Source organism: Cavia porcellus, unplaced genomic scaffold (assembly GCF_034190915.1).
Source record: "Cavia porcellus strain 051 isolate PalLab524CR breed Dunkin Hartley unplaced genomic scaffold, mCavPor4.1 scaffold_29, whole genome shotgun sequence".
NCBI lineage: Eukaryota > Metazoa > Chordata > Mammalia > Rodentia > Caviidae > Cavia > Cavia porcellus.
This window is the reverse complement of record NW_026947512.1, coordinates 12,821,804-12,839,019: the sequence shown is the minus strand read 5'-3', so window position 1 is coordinate 12,839,019 and position 17,216 is coordinate 12,821,804. Positions and strand designations below refer to the sequence as shown.

The 17,216-nt window shown below is 31.8% G+C and overlaps 1 protein-coding gene across 4 annotated transcripts in view; it reads left to right on the top strand.

Annotated features, from left to right (window-relative positions):
• The window catches only part of Suco (SUN domain containing ossification factor), a 77,657-nt gene that overhangs the window by 44,305 nt on the left and 16,136 nt on the right, over positions 1 to 17,216 (top strand). For 3 of the 4 annotated variants that reach the window (XM_063240047.1, XM_013157840.2, XM_063240049.1), the window contains exons 11-19: positions 152 to 257; positions 1,934 to 1,954; positions 2,138 to 2,193; positions 2,676 to 2,767; positions 3,542 to 3,607; positions 7,639 to 7,707; positions 8,651 to 8,741; positions 12,561 to 13,712; positions 14,944 to 15,031. In XM_063240047.1, the coding sequence (XP_063096117.1) occupies positions 152 to 257; positions 1,934 to 1,954; positions 2,138 to 2,193; positions 2,676 to 2,767; positions 3,542 to 3,607; positions 7,639 to 7,707; positions 8,651 to 8,741; positions 12,561 to 13,712; positions 14,944 to 15,031 (1,741 nt within the window). The remainder of the gene's footprint in view (positions 1 to 151; positions 258 to 1,933; positions 1,955 to 2,137; positions 2,194 to 2,675; positions 2,768 to 3,541; positions 3,608 to 7,638; positions 7,708 to 8,650; positions 8,742 to 12,560; positions 13,713 to 14,943; positions 15,032 to 17,216) is intronic. The other variant, XM_063240048.1, reaches the window with a different exon arrangement.

Sequence of the window (17,216 nt, the reverse complement as noted above, 5' to 3'; positions counted from 1 at the left end):
TCAAGTTACGTTTTCCTACTGTGGAGGAACTTGTCAGTTTAATGTGAAAATAAAATTATTTAACCAAAGGGATTGTTAAGACATATTGAATCAGTGTGCTCACCTGCAGAGGAAAAGTGTACAGAATATATTTATTTTTTGTATTTTCTAGATATCCCACAAATAAATGGATTAAACTGGGTACTTTCCATGGTAGAGATGAACGAAATGTCCAGAGTTTCCCTTTAGATGAGCAAATGTATGCAAAATATGTGAAGGTAATGTTTCTTTAAGTAATATATCATCTTCATAGTATGTATTTCTCCCTACTTTGAATCTCAAATATTTACTATCACTGAAGTTTTTAAAGCAGGCAGTTTCTTAGTTTACTGAAATTCTTAAATGATTCTAGTTTTAATATACAGTTGTTTCACATTATTATGGCTCTTGCCTTTTGTGTATTCAAGAGCAGTTTTATGTCCAACTACCAGTTTTGAATAGAGAAAAGTTTTTAACACTATTTTGGGTGCTGCTTCCACCAACTAATCCAGTAGAATTCTCAATCTTGATTTGGATTTAAACAAAATAGAGAAATGTTCTGCTCTCTTTCTTCCTCTTTTATTTTAAAGTAATTACTACATTTTAAAATACCATTGTTTTAATAATATAACCTCTTGGAATGGCAGTGATTCTAATTTCTGTCCTTTTTTAAATGTGAGAACTTAATAGCTACTTAATTTTGTCTTCTGGGGTAGTACTGTCTCTTTTTAATGCATGTATCAAATTGACTTCTATCAGTGGATAAACTTGTAGTATTCCTACTTTCAATATAAAAATGTTAAAATTTTTTTAAACTACATTTGATATTTTCAATTAATGACTTTTAAGAGTTCTGAAAATATGCAATCTTTTAATTTATTCTAAATAAGTACAGAAATAATTGTTGAATGACCATATACATACCTAGATATCATACTTTCTACACTGTGAGAAAGAAAAAAATGTTAAAAATCATTTTCCAGGTAATACATTTCAATTTGAAACTAAAAATGTCATTAGATAGTTCTGAGGATCATTTTTATACCACGTACTTTGTTAATAATAGAAGAGTATTTTATTGATGGTATAAAAATGTCATGTAAAACTTTCTGCCTTGTTCTATGATAGGAGACTCTAGAACATTTTGATGATCCGTTTCCAGCAAAACCCTTTGGTGGAAATAAGTTAAAAAGCAAATAGCATTTACTTCCGAGTTTCATTTTAAAGTGTCAAGTACTATAGGTTTTCCTTGTCCTATAAGAATTATATTCATAACTACAAATTAATTTTTAATAGCTTATATTTAATAAATGAATTGATATGTATAATATGTACTTTTTAGTAGTTACAGTTAAGTAACTTGATCAATACCTTTTATAAGTTATCCTTAAAATAATAACATAGAATATTAAAACTTCATGTTTTCCATATATACTATTACACAAGTATGTATAACACTTCATTGTATAGTAGTTTATCTTTTATCAATATATATAATATATAGTTATGTACATCCACATATATCAATATACAAAATGAGCTGCAAATATATACATGATACATAGCTATAATACAGTAATAAAAGGCACAGATTTTTTCTAAAGGTAATGGTTTAGGAATGCTTTTGTAACTAAGATACAAAATAACAGCAGTGGATTTTAGGTTGCTTAACTTTTTGTAAGCCTAAAGTTTTATTTTATTACAGTTGTTAAGATTACACTTCCTAGTTGTGATGGTAAAAATTTAAACCATTTATTTGATTTCTGCAAAAAATTAAGAGTACTACAATGTTATCCATCGCAGTACATTGCTTTCTATAATTATGCAGTATGATTTACAAATTGATGAAGTGCTTGTAGCATGTTATCCAGACTTTGGAACTGATCTCTTTCTCTTTTCATTTCTCTTGCTTCAGATGTTCATCAAGTACATAAAGGTTAGCAACCTTCTACTTTCGCAATATTGAGTAAAGAGCATGGCTTATTGATGCAATATTTAAAAAAGAAAAATGTTACAAGTATTAGTTTTGGGGGAAATGAGGACTATTTTTAGAAAGATGACTATGTTGACCTTATAGGCACTCTGCTGGCTTCCCACTTCATGTGCTTCTGTTTTTTAGGTGGAGCTGATATCACATTTTGGATCAGAGCATTTCTGTCCATTGAGCCTTATAAGGTAAAACAGAACAAAATAAGTTTACTAGAATTTTTCTTATGGCATTATATTGGTTGATACATATCTATAATTCCAGCATGCTGTGAGGCTGATGCAAGAGATTTGCAAGTTTTGAGTGCAGCCTGGGCAATTTAGTGAAATTTCTCAAAATAAAAAAAAAGGGAGGGCCATTAAGATAGCTTAGTGCAAAGGCCCTGGGTTCAGTTGCTGGTATAACAAACAAAAAAACACTTGGTGATTCTTTTAGCTATTTTGCAGTGATAATATATGGAGACATTTTAAACTGATTAAAAAAGGAACTTGATCATTATATTTGTACAGTTGGTGACTAAAATGGAAGACACAGCCATTATTTTGGAGTACAAAAACCTGACATTCATTGTAACATTCAGAACTAATGTTTGTCATGGATGTTTAATAAATGAGTCTGAGTAACTTTGTTTTGTTTTATTAAAAGTCTTTCATTAAATTGATGTTATTAGAGTATTTGGTACTAGCATGGTGGAAGAATATGAAGAAATTGCTGATTCACAGTACCAGTCAGAACGTCAAGAACTGTTTGATGAGGACTATGGTAAGTGATTTTAAATGGGTGACTATTAGAAACTTCTTTGCTTTTATAATTTAATTGTAATGGGTGATTTCTTAAGTCAATGATTGTTGTCACTTTGTTTTGTTTTAGCCCTTATAACCAATCTTATCCTAAATATATCATTTAATGTGATTACCCTATATACATTGTTCCAAGCTTATCAATCAGTTATTTGTAACTAGAACTCCCTTTGAGAACATAAGTGTTATAAGTCATAATCATAATACTATGCCTTGTCCAAGAACCTGTTCAACTTCTAATGAACTGAAATAGTACAAATAAACATTAATTCCTTTGATTTGCCCTGAGCCTAAGGACATTCACATTTGGGCTTGAGCTTTTGAGAAACTCTTATGAGTGAGTGGGATAGGGGAAAGTTTTCTGGACTTATTCATTCATTTTGCTCTATCAAATCCTTATTTTAAATTGCCTTAAATCTTAACTTGAACAGTGTTAAGGGTTTTCTTTTGTCATTTTCACATAAAGGAAGACATTGACTAAGGGTTGCTATATGGAAAGCTTGAATAAAAATCTTACAAATGTGATTAAAATTTTGGTAAACATTATAATCAGTTTTTTTGTTTATTTAGTTAAATCGCTCATGACTCTCTTTCTTTTTGTGAACACGTTTTAGATGTATTGGTAATATTTATGTATAGTTAATATTTAAATGTCAGCTGACTATGAGAGATCATAAGTTTATAAATTTATTGTTTAAACTAGTTCCCAGCATAATTACTTATTTTTCCTCACCAGATTATCCATTGGATTATAATACAGTGGAGGATAAATCTTCAAAAAATCTTCTTGGCTCTGCTACAAGTTAGTATTTTGGAGTTTTTGGAGTTTCTCATTCACACTATTCCTGTATTTCTCATTTTTTAAATTTTGACATAGGTATATTGCTTTTACTGCCAGAGCTGAGTTTAATTCAAAGATACTGGCTTTAAAAACATTTCTGTGGAAGCCAAACAGGAAGAATGGATGAAAAGAAAAAAGAGGTTAAAAATGCAAAATTAATAAAAGTATTTCTTTTTCTCTAATCATTTGAGGATGGTTTCTTTGTCATAAAGAAAGAGCTATGAACTTACTTGAAGGGAAAAAAATTATTAAAAAGATAGTACATCAGTGAAATTCCTAGTGAAAGGAATTTGTTAATTTATAGACATGGATAGTTTCCTGTTTAACTGTAAAATATAAAGGCTGCTCCTTACAGTAATTCAACAATAATAATTGTAAATTAATATATTCTTTGTAAACTAAGAAAATGACTGAAATAACTAGTGTTTTGTGTGCTGTTTCCTGAAAGTGGTATATGAACCTAATGGTAGGCTGACTAAGGAGATTACTAGAAAAGGCTGTACCCAGTCAGCTCATGATTTTTCTGTTAAAATGTGCATGGGTATATTTTCATATTGTTCTTGAATATAAAACTAAGTGGACAGAGTTTTCTTCCTATTTGGAGATTAATAGCAGAATTTAATAAAAATAAATTTTAATAAAGTAGAGGACTAGCTCCTTGTTCTTTTCAAGTTAATGAACTAAATGGTTTGAATACCAGTCTCAGTGTGAACAGTGTCTGTAGTTTTTTAAAATATTCAACCAGTGGTGCCTATACTTGGAAAGATATTTTTATAGGTATATGTGTGAAGAATCATTTCAACTTTTTTCATCTTTGTATCTGTCTTTTCTTCCTGTGTATCCATCTTTCATGTGTTAGAACTTCAGTGAGTGTTTTTAGGGATGGGTAGAATAGTGTTAAAAATACCCAAGAAGAGAATCCCTCTATGCAACATGTAACTTTGCTTTATATCAGTACCTCTTTCACTGCTATAGATGTAGTTTTTTAGGAGTGAAAAAAAATGACATATTATCTGCCTGAGTATTAATATTGTATTTTATTCTTTAAAATTATAATAGTCATTATTCTGTCTTGTGTGTAGCTTAAATGATGCTGAACTAACTCTGAGGAATCACTTATTTTATGAGAGTCAGAAAATAGGCTAAAAAGTCTCTTTCTGGTGGTTACTAGAGAAGTCATTTTAGGGAACATAGTGGTAAGGCATTAAATACTTCCCTTGAGTAGACTTTGTCTTATTCTAAAAATATATTAATACTCTGAGTTGTCTTTTTTTCTTTTTATGGGAGTGACTCATGGATGTCATTAAAACCTAACTCTGGAGGACATTTTCCTATTTGTAGTCACATTTCCAGCCAGTATATTTATTATCTTAATTAGACACGGAATCTTACTTAGATCTAAACTTTTTGGTTCTGTCTCCTTGAAAGTGTTTGTTTGTTTGTTGTTGTTTACACCTTTCAGCATTGCAGGTATCAGAATTGTCTTATAATGAGGCAAGACAGGTGGGAGGATGTTAGATGAACCTAGATATAGGGCTTTAAAATGAGCTCTGCCTCTTGAAATGTCTCAAGAGAGGCAATGTGAGATAAAATATTAAGACTGTTGTCATGAAACTTTCAAAGCTAATCTGATACCGTCACCTCCTCTAATATTGTCCTTGTCATCTTCTCAGAAGAACTTGGCTCTATTTTTAAGAGCCTGACTTACTTATAACCTCCAAAGTGGCATAAGGAGGAAATAATAGGAATAGAGCTGATCCTTGACACTAGATAATCTGTTCAACTTTTGACATTTGTGCCTTAACTTAAAATGGCCTGATTTTGAGGCAAATTTGTTTTTCCTTGTTTTTAAAATGGCTTTATATCAAGAAAAGTTAGGGGCAGTTATGCTGTTGGATACTATATTTGAAGTTATAACTTTATCCTATTATAAACGCATTTTAGTAACCCGATTATGGTAACAAGCTATCACGCATTTGGCTGCAAGTTGATAAAGGTCAGAATATCATATTCACAGTGCTGTTTTTACTCAAAAGACTAAACATAAACTATACTAGGTAATGTTTTGTGAACATATGGAAATTATTTCTTTAGGTGAGATAGATTGAGAAAGTAAATGGGGCCCTAAAGTGATAATAATAAGTAATATTGTTAAAGGATGGATCTTCCTTATAATAGCGCTATCATTTAAAAAATTTAAATTTAGAAATAATATTAAAAAACTATTTTCTGTATACATATTAATAACCTGTTCTTTTATTGAAGTATCTAATAGTAAATGCCCCAAAATTTGAAATCTAAGGTAAGGTATTACTTAGAAGCACAGGAAAGTATGGACCATGGTGGCCCTGTGTGTGGCACATTGAAAGCTCCAAAAAGTTTGCCCTCACTGGTACGGATTGTTGATTCCAAAACTTTGAGTTTAGGCAGTGGTATAAGTAAAAGAACATATCTAATAGTTTAGCATCAGTTGGCATTAGAAGTGAATTTATAGGAACGTAAGTTTCCATTTCTGACTTACCTTGGTTTGTGAAAAGATAATGAGTTTCTGTTGCTGTCATTATCATGCTGAGGCCTCTCTTTAGCCAAAGAAAGAATCAGGGCTACTGTTCTGGTGACTTACTTTACAGGTTGAAGGGCAAGACATTTAAATTCCATCTAAACATATTTAAATGGGCTATATTCAACCTTTTGTATTATACTAATAATCAGAAATACAGCACTACTGTTCTGTTCTTTCAGATTATATAATCATAATTATGTGAAGATCAAAATTGTAACTTGTCAGTTATCACCTTTACTACCTTAGATTTACTACTTTTCTCCTATCGTACAGCATGCGTCTATATCAGGTTCATGTGACCATGCTAAGCAGGCTCCAAGCCTTTCTGATTAGCACGATTCTTTACATTTTTTTTCGACTTTTCACATCTTTGGATTTCATTGAAAGTCTGATGAAACCATGTACATATTTTTTGGAAAGGAGACTAGGATGAAAATAATTTATGAGGTTTGATGTATAGCCGCTGTCACTTGTTAGTATTTTAGTAAGAGAAGAATACCTGATCCTGAAAAAGTTTTGAAATTTGAAGATTTGATTGGAATATATACTAATATCCCTTGAAACTGTATCATATTACCGAGGGGAATCTTCTCTGTTCCCAACACCAGCTTTTATGCAGTACATGTGTGACCTTCATGTATAAGTATGTCTGTCCGTACATATGGAGGTTTGTGCTGCCTTTGTCATCTAACTATTCTCCCAGGAAAGAGGAGAATTGCCAAGTATGCAAATTGCTGTATGTACGCATTCAGAATTTTATGACTTTGACTTTTAGTTAATCTGTCCTATCCATCTCCACATCTCTACCCCAAACACAAAAAGAATTGGTGTGTTTTATGATCCATAAAACATTAATTTGGTTGTTTTTAAGACCTAGTAGAGAAATTTGCTTCTATGCAGTGTCAGTTTGGAATTTGTATTACCAAGAGATACTATGTGTTAAGTGAAAATAATACAAATTTTTGTGCTTTGAATAATAATCTCATTTTTATCATTTTATTTATACTCGTTTTTATCATTCATTAAGGGAAAAATCTGACTTTTAAGCTTCTTTTGGTTTTGTTTTAAAACTATAATACCTTTTAAGGGAAATTTGAATTTTAAAATACAAGTTTTGATTATTACATTTCCTCCCTGTCATGGTACAGGCTATACATTGAATTAGAATTGAATTTTGTGATGTGTAAGTGTTTTGGTAAAAGGCTAGGGACTCTTTACAACAAAAAGTACACTTAAAGCTAAAATTCTTCTTAAACAATTTATGCATTATACTTTTGGGTCCTGTATTTGGCTTCAGTAGTAAAGTAAATAAAAAATGAAATTTTCCAGAAAAAAGGCAAAATAAATAAATCCCATTATGTATGTTTTTAACTAATATTAACTTATGTGAGAATATTTAGGTATATTGGTATTTTGAATTTTGTTTTAGATGCCATTCTAAATATGGTGAATATTGCTGCTAATATTCTGGGAGCAAAAACTGAAGACTTGACAGAAGGTACCTAATTGTTTTATGAATTTTTGAAAAGCTAGTATTCTCTGGGACTTCTTGTTAGGAAAATCAAGTAAATAAGCTAAAAAGAAAATTGCAGTTTATGTTTAGAAATACAGAGATGATCCAAAGGAACTTAGTCTTCTATTACCCATTCTTGGTTACATTCTACCTGTTTTCTTATTGTAAGTGGGTTTTGACTTACCTACAGTAATAACAATTAGTTGTCTGTTATCTATTGAGACTTTATGCTGTAATATTTCAGTGTTGCTTTTTTTATGTATCAGATTGCTACATAGAAAGTTTTTCCTTACTGAAAAGTGAATAAAAATAACTATTATTTAGCAAAGAGAAACAATCATGCTTTTTTTGTTTTTGATAAATGTTTAGTTTTATGCTGGATGTGGTGGCGCACCCCTGTAATCTCAGTACTCTTGGAGGCTGAGGCAGGAGAATCAAAAGTTTGAGTTCAACCTGGGCAAATTAGTTAGTGAATCTTTGTCTCAAAATGAAAAACAAAAAAAGGGTTGTGGACATAGCTAAATGTGAAAGCCCTCAATTAAATCCAGTACCCACTCAAAAAAAAACAAAAACAAAAACAAAAACAACCCTTAGTTTCAAATGAGAACTTAAAAATGATCCATTTATTTCCTCTCATTTTCTTTAATAGCTTTTTAGGGATCTAGAAGGCATATTAATCATCTAAGATAATATAGTGTTCATAGTCATCTATGATTTATCTGAAAAGTTAAATGATATGCATTATTTAACAGTTGTAGTCTTATATGATCCTCTCCATAAGAACTTTGTTTATAAAAAACAATCCAAGGTGGCAAACATATTTCATATTTTTTTTCTTTTCCCCAGTAAAACTAAAGTTCTTTATTTGTTTTATTCATGGTATAGCTTTTAAAAACTGAACTCAACATGGGCATCTTTCTTAAAATAGGCAATAAAAGTTTATCTGAGAATGCCACTGCCACAACTGCACCTAAAATGCCTGAATCAACTCCTGTTTCAACTCCTGTTCCATCACCTGAGTAAGTTATATTAAATAGAGTTCTTCTATTTTTTAAATTAAGTTTATTGGTACAACTTAGATATACATAATGATCACATTCATCCGAGGGAGTTTGCACCTGTACACAATATATTTTGATTCTTTTTTTCCCATTTCCCTTCCCTCCCTTCAGTTCCCTTCCCCTCCTTATTTATAAAACTTTGTTTCCATTTTATCCTTCTTTTATTTTTTTCCTTTTCCCTCTCTTTTCTCCTCCCCTCCTCTAGTTCCTCTTTCTTTTTGAAAATTTTTTTCATGTTTCCCAGTTACACGTTTTGGTTCTTATTTACACTTTCAGTTTCTCATACCAGGGAGACAATGCAATATTTAAACATGTGTGTTCAATTTATTTCATTTAAGAGTATGGTCTCAAGGTCAATCCACTTAGCCATAAATGTCTCAAGTTTATCCTTTTTTATGGCCAGTAGTACTCCATTGTATTAAAAAAAATCTTTTTTTATCCATTCATCAGTTGATGAGCATTTGAGTTATTTCCAAGAATTGGCTATTACAAACTACAACCATGAATACACATACATTGCTACAGTATGATGCTTTTAATTCTTTGGAGAAATTACCCAGAATGGGAATAGCTGACTCAAATAGGACTTCTAGTCCTAGTTTTTGAAGAATCTTCCCCAATGATTTCCACAGTGGTTGCACTACACTCCCACCAGCAGTGGAGAAAGGGTTCCTTTTTCCTCATAGCTGTTCCAGCATTTGTTATTGGTTGATTTTTTTGATTATAGCCATTCTTTCTGGAGTAAGATGAGATAAATCTCTGGGATGACCAATGATGTTGAACATTTTTTCATATATTTATCTGCTATTTGTACGTCTTCATCTGAAAAGTGTGTATTTGTCTCAGATGCCCATTTTTGGATTGGGTCTTCAAATTTGGGGTGTGTGAATGTTTTCAATTCTTTCAATGTTCTAAATACTAGTCTTTTGTCCGAGGAACAACTGGCTAAAATTTGTTCCCACTCTGCGGCTTGTCTTTGGTGATTTCTTTTGCTATGCAAAAGCTTTTTAATAAGATGAGACCCGGTTTTTGATTCTTCATTTTGTTTTCCATGCAAACATGATTTTGTTCATGGAGTCTTTTAAAGTGGAGCACTAAATATGCCAGTATGAAGAACAGAACTTGTGATTTGTGTGTAAAGCATCTATAGAGAACTTTGAATCATAGACCATCCTATGGCTGCTGAGAGCCAGTGAATTACTTCTCATTAGTGTGTATGTGTGCTAAGAATACTCTTCTTTCTAGACCAAGCATTTGTTGTTTTGATTATGCATTATTTTCATTATTTCCTCTTAGTCTTGCCCTTATTGAATATTATTTCCTTATTACAAATAATTGTAATAACCTGTACAGTTATTAACAAAAGGAAATTTGCAATTAAGAACATTTTTTAAAGTTCAAATTTAAAAGCATTGATAACATGTATGTGTGTGTGATGTCCTTAGAGAACTGCAGTACCTAGACTGTTGTACTATACTTGAATTATGTTTTTGTCACAGAACAAAGTGTTTCCTTCCTCAGAATGAATCATATAGTATTTTTTTTTTGGCAGGAATATATCTAAATAAATATAGTTAAAATACTCTCATTTTTCAATACTTTGTACAAAAGATTATTGTTTTTGTTTTTGCTGCCTTATTGTCTATAACAGAAAATAAGCTTATAATGCTTTGGATAACTTGGATTGATGTATATCTCTTTAAATTTACTCCTTGTAAAGTCCTCTGAGAAACTCTACTTACGAGAATAAGATATTTGAATTTGAAATAGTTCCTGGTAGTAGGTAATGATAACTGCAGGGGGTAAACTGTTAATTCTTAATTACCTAATAATTCAAAAATGACTTGTGCTTTAAAGAGCATAGTTTTCAGTGTTAATCCTGAAAGTGACTGGAGATGCTTTTTGGATAATTAGAAAATCTAGCATACATGTTCTGCATTCCTCGAAGAGCCTAAGAAATTTATCCACATATTTGATGTTTCTAATTATGTGGAATTGTGATTACTACCTTTGATTTTATAACTGGGCTTCTTTAGTTAATAACTTATGCTATGTCTTATTTTTCAAAACTGATGTTTTTTATATAAACATATACATATATAGATGTGAATATTTGGTGAAATACTATTTATATAATAACTAATCACATTAGGCATATGTGGCAGTTTTTACTTCTTTCTGTTAAATTTTTTAGTAAACGGCAGAAGATTTATAATGATCTGAAGAAAAATCAGCATGTGTTAGATATTTTTAATATTCTTTTGCATAATTTTTATGTAATGTTTCCTCCTGTGTTTATTTTAAATTGCTTTTAATGATAGCAGTCCTTTGAAGAAAATAAAATAGATTAATGATAGAATGTTGCTATTGAAGTTACTATGAAAAGCTGTCTTACTTTCTTTTCTAGGTTTTAAGTATTAAGTGGCTCTGATTAGTTTGTATAGGCTGTGTGTGACTTAAGGTTCAGTTTAGTTTTCTTTTTCTTCATTATTCTTTAACTGTCAGTTTATTTTGTAGATAATAGATGATATGCCACTTGCATGTGTAAGAAATGTTATTAGTACCTCTATCTGTCTATGGCTATACATTTCTAGCACAGTCTAGAATTCTATTTTGATTTATTTACTACTTCACTCTTAAAGAAATAGTCTACCTTTTAGATATTGTCAGTTGTACTTTTGCTTGTATTACATTAGTCTTTATTTGGAGACATTTCCTAGTGGTGATTTTTAAAAATAGGAAAATTTGTTTTGAAAATAATTCTGTTTTAGTATTACTGTTACTTTATTTTTTCAGATTGTACTATTTATGCTATAAGGCTACATGCAGAAATTTTCTATATATCTTTATATTGGTAGGAACAACCGTAATTCATGTTTCCACCAACTCCACCCTACCCCTAAAATAGTCTTTATGCTATGTTAGCATAAGTGGTACTATTGATTTATGATAAGCCAGGATTTCTGTTAACTTGGTTAAGTATTTGCCATTTAATAATAGAAAATTAACTAGGTCTGGTGGTACACGCCTCTAATCCTAGCACTTGGGAGGCAGAGAGGCAGGAGACTGTAGCAAGTTCGAGACCAGCCTTGAACTACATAGTAAAACCCTGTTTCAAAAAAGACCAAAAACAAACAAACAAAACAACAATAACAACAACAACAACAAACGAAGAAAAAAAGAAAATTAGACCAGATGATATTTCTCATGCAGATAATTCTGTGTGTGTGTAATTGTGTGTGTGTGTGTGTGTGTGTGTGTGTGTGTGTGTGTGTGTGTGTGTATGTTTTGGAATTCCTCACATTATCTACAGAAAGATGATCTTTGAGAAATCTGGCTACCTTTTGAAGACAGAATATTGAAGCACAAAGTATATTCTTAAGTATTAAGAATCCTGGATTCTAGTTCTGGTTCTTGGGTAGCTTCATTTCTAATCTGTCAAGAGTGATGAGGTTTGTAAAGATTTGGTGAATGTTTATGGATAGAAAGGTGTACTACCTTCGGAAAACTGAATTGTTCACTTATAAGTAGTTCTTAACTAGATATCAAAAAAAGGAAATTTTGATAAGGTAAATGTAGTAGACTAAGTCACCTTGACTGGTCACTTAATAAATGAACTTTCTGTTGCCATTTCTAAGTAGTATTTTAATAAAGAAACTGTTTTGAAAGAGAAAAATTCATCCCACATTTGAGTTTCTTCTCCATTTTCAATCTTTTATGTCTATTAACTTTAGATTTTTAAGTAATGTTATTTGTAACTATGATATATATTTCTAGGTATGTAACTGCTGAAATACGTGACACAGAGCTGTCAACACCAGATACTCCAAAAGAAAGTCCCATTGTACAACTAGTTCAAGAGGAAGAGGAAGAAGCAAGTCCATCCACAGTGACCCTTCTGGGAAGTGATGAACAAGAGGATGAATCATCACCTTGGTTTGAGTCAGAGACACAAATATTTTGCAGTGAACTTAGCACAACCTGTTGTATTTCTAGTTTTTCGGAATATGTATATCAGTGGTGTTCAGTTAGAATTGCTTCTTTCCGGCAGCGTAGCAGAACTGCTGTGAGTGAAGGAAAAGATGACCATGTGTCAACTCGGCCGTCAGTGCTCCTTCCTGCAGAATCAGTTGATGTCTCAATATTGCAACCTCCAAGTAGAGAATTGGACAGTAAGAATGTAGAAAGGGAAACGGAAACTGTTACCCTTGATGACTTGAGTAGGGCACACCAAGGTGATTTGGCAAATCATACGGTAGAGCTAATTGAACTTGAACCAAGTCAGACTCCAACTCTTTCTCAGTCATTTCTCTTAGATATTACCCCAGAAATCAGTTTGTTACCTAAAACAGAAGGAACTGAGTCTGTTAAGCATGAGACACAGCATACACCATCACAAGTAATTACACAAGAAAGTTCTGTTGATCTTGATAATGAAACAGAAAAAAAGTCTGAGAGCTTTAGTTCTACAGAGAAGCTGACTATGATCTATGAAACAAACAAAGTTGATGAGGCAACAGATACTACTGTAAAAGAAGATGTGATCTCCATGCAGATTATCACTAAGGTATCAGAAACAATAGTATCACCTATAAACACAGCCACTGTCTCAGACAGTGAAGAAGGGGATGCCAAAATGACCATAACTGACACTGCAAAGCAAATTTTAACTCCTCTGGATTCTTCATTAACTGAAGTAAAAGAGGAAGAACAGTCTCCAGAAGATGCTCTTTTGCGAGGGTTACAGAGGACAGCTACAGATTTCTATGCTGAATTGCAAAATTCTACAGATCTGGGATATACTAATGGAAATCTTGTACATGGATCAAACCAAAAGGAGTCTGTATTTATGAGACTTAATAATCGTATTAAAGCCTTAGAAGTTAATATGTCTCTCAGTGGTCGCTATCTAGAAGAGCTTAGCCAAAGGTAAGCTTTATTGTGAATTAGCATAATCCGTTCCACATGGTAAGTTTACTAGCAGGGTATAATCTGTGATTATAGAGGGAGAAGATACACTATCTCATGATGTATTAATAGTGTAACTAGCTGAAGAGAGAAAGCTACTTGGATAGTGATCCATGACAGAATTTTCATTCTTTTTCTGTGTAAGAAGTACTATAGAAGGATACAAAACCCTTATTATTAGGCTGGTAACAAATCTGTATTCCTTTCTTCTTTGTGTGTGTGTGTGCGTGCGTGTGTGTGTGTGCGCGCGTACGCGTGTGCGTATACACATGCACACGCACCTATACTGAAGTCTCCATGTGTTCCACAGACAGTTCTTAAACTCGTGTGCTCAAGTAAGACTGCCACCTCTACCTCCCAAATGGCCTGGACTACAAACATGGACAACTTGCAACCCAACCTCACTTTCTCCTGTGGCCTAACTTTAGTGACTTTTACTATTTGATTCCCAGAGGATATATGGAAATATATACCTTAACCTGTTAGGGGAAATTGAGCAGGTATCATTTAAGAGCTTAGATAAGTAAAGATGAGAGTAAACTAAACTGGGTGCTTAAGATTTCAAACTTGCACTTTCTTATACAGGTCATACAATCCCAGTTGTAATTGTGATCATTTATGCCCTTGTGTTTTGTAAGTGTCAGAGGCAGTACCAGTACACTTACGCAGTGATTAAGATTCTAAACATAATTTTCCAATTTTTAGACTTAGTTTCTCTTTTAATTCTTCAAGTACTGTACCTAGTATCTGTCCTCCTAACTGTGCAATCACCTAAACCTCAGATGCTAGAGTTCTTGAAAACCCTATATTTTCTCACTCATCTGATTCTGAAATACTACTGCTGAGATGTCTGTATACTAAAGAAAATTTCTTCCTAATTTATACATGTATTTATGATTTATTGGCAAATTGTGTGTTATGTGTACATGCCCCATTAACTACCTCATACCTGTTCTTGCCTTCCTGGTGTACACCCCATGGGAAATATAGAAATCATTAAATTTTACAAAGCAATGAGATGCATTGGTAGCTAATACTTCAAGAGCCTCTTTATTATACCTTTGTAAGTGTTCCTGTATTGTACAAGCCTTATAAGATTTAGTTTAAGAAAAGTCTCTCATATCACAAATTCAGAAGTGTTTCCAGTACTAAATGAATAAAAAATTAATTTAAATCAATTCCTACTCTGTAGGTACCGAAAACAAATGGAAGAAATGCAAAAGGCTTTTAATAAAACGATAGTGAAACTTCAGAATACTTCAAGAATAGCAGAAGAACAGGTTGGTTTTTTTTTCTAATCCTGTTTATACTTCATGTTATATTTTTTAGGACTTAATTGGTATAAGAGATAAGTAAGATGCTTTTCCTGATAGCTGATGATTAAGCTTGAATAGGATGTCATGTTTAGAAAGTTGTCTAGCTATTAGCCTTTTCTTCAGAAACAATTTTCTTGAATATTGCATATATTTATATTTTGCATATGCAATGAACTTTTCTGCAACTTTTTTAGACTTTAAATATTTTGTTGTTTTCTCTGTGAATAATCTCACTACAGACAAGAACTATTTTTTTTTTTTTTTTTTTTATGTCTTAGAGTTAAAAAGTGATGCAGTAGGACTGAGGATAGTGGTGACTTCCCAATCTTGTTGATTTTTTAGAGAACAGTTTCAGTGTTGTAATCTTATGATGTGTGCTTATCACAATAAAGAAATTTTATATCTTTCTCAGAAGTTAATTGGAATTATAAGATGTTGAAGTAAGTAGATCTTATATTGCTGAGTTTAGTTAGTTGCCTCTTAGGGTCTGTGCCTGGTATATTTAATTAATTGTGATCTTTCCCTTATTGGTCCCCTCCCCCACTGTGGGATTTGAGTGTTCTTTACATCTTCTGAATACATGTGCTTTATCAGAGATTTGCTTTGCCAAAAGTATTTCTTCCCAGTCTTACTGGTTTTTTCATCTCTTTATAGTGTAATTTTAACAGTGGAAATTGTTGATTTGTTGAAGCCTCATTTACCAGTTTTCCTTTTGCTATTTGAAATATTTACCTAACGCAGAGTTGCAAAGATTCTTTTCCTATGGTTTTCTTTGAGAAGTTTTTTTTTTTTAATCAGTACATCTTTGCAGCACATAATTTCTTTTGTGAAGTTAGTACATAACATATTTTGTTTTATATGAGGTTTATGTTCCAGTTTGAGTTAATCATGTGCTACAAGGTATAGATCAAAGTTCTTTTGGGGAAGGGTTGATGTAAAGGGAAAGGCACACAAATACCTGTTTTCACATCATTTGTTGAGAAGACTGTCCTTTCTTCACTGAATTTTCTTTGCATTTTTGATAAAAATTAATTTACCATATATATTTGAGTCTCTGGGCTTCCTACCTATTCCACTGGTCTGTTGTCTGTTTTTATGCTTAACATAAAGTTGCAGTAGTATTATAATACTCTTGACATCAAGCAATGTTAGGTCTTGAAACTTTACTCTCTTTCAGGATTGTTTTGGCTATATTAGTTTTGTTTGTTTGTTTTTCCACTTGTATATTTTATAATCATGTCAGTTTTTAAAAAATTAAATCAAACCAAAACAAAACAAAAAAAACCTTGTTTGAATCTTGACTGGAATTTTGTTGAATTTAGTCAGCCTGGAGAGTTAGTATCTTGAATTTTTTGATCCATGAGCACAATACTTTTGTCAATTTTTATACAGTGAATTCTCCTTTGTATTTTCTTTATGCTTAATATGTAAAATGTTTTGTACCATGCCTCAAAGATTTATGTAGGTATTTTTCATTGATCTTGTGTATTGTTACCACTGTTGGAATTGTCAGCATTTCTTTATTGAAAGTGTCATCCACCTTATAAATGTTTACAACTGTCTAGAATTTATGAACTCAAAGGTGAGTCAGAATTGAAAAGATGCAATTTACTGAATCACTGTCACATTTTTAAAAGATAAAGTTGAATAGAAAGTTCCATCAGAGACCACAGCAAAGAAAAAAAAAAAAATGAAACCTTTTGTTAAAGTTTTATGTATCCCTCCCCCACACTTAAGTAAGACAATACATTTTTGAATCTAAATTTGTAAAACTTAGTGTAGAATAATAAATATGTAACTGTTTTATATCAGGTGCCAAATAAGAGTTTTAGAATTCTCTGCCTTCCTGCCCTCTTTTCCTCCTCAGCTAACCTTCTACCAACTGCATTAGGCCTGTGTGTTTGGTACAATCTGCCTAAATATAGTTTTATAACTATTAATGTGATGTATAATTTTCTAATATACACATGCAAATGATGTTTTAAAGATATGTTTGTTGATTTTTTTTAGTTTCTAAAATTTAGTGTTTCTTAAAAGATGGAATGACAGGCAGCTTTTATTAATTTCTTTTCATTGATGGGATTTTGTAATTGATGAAATGACCAGTTTTGGGTTGTTGATTGTGACATCCTAAGTACCATTATAATAC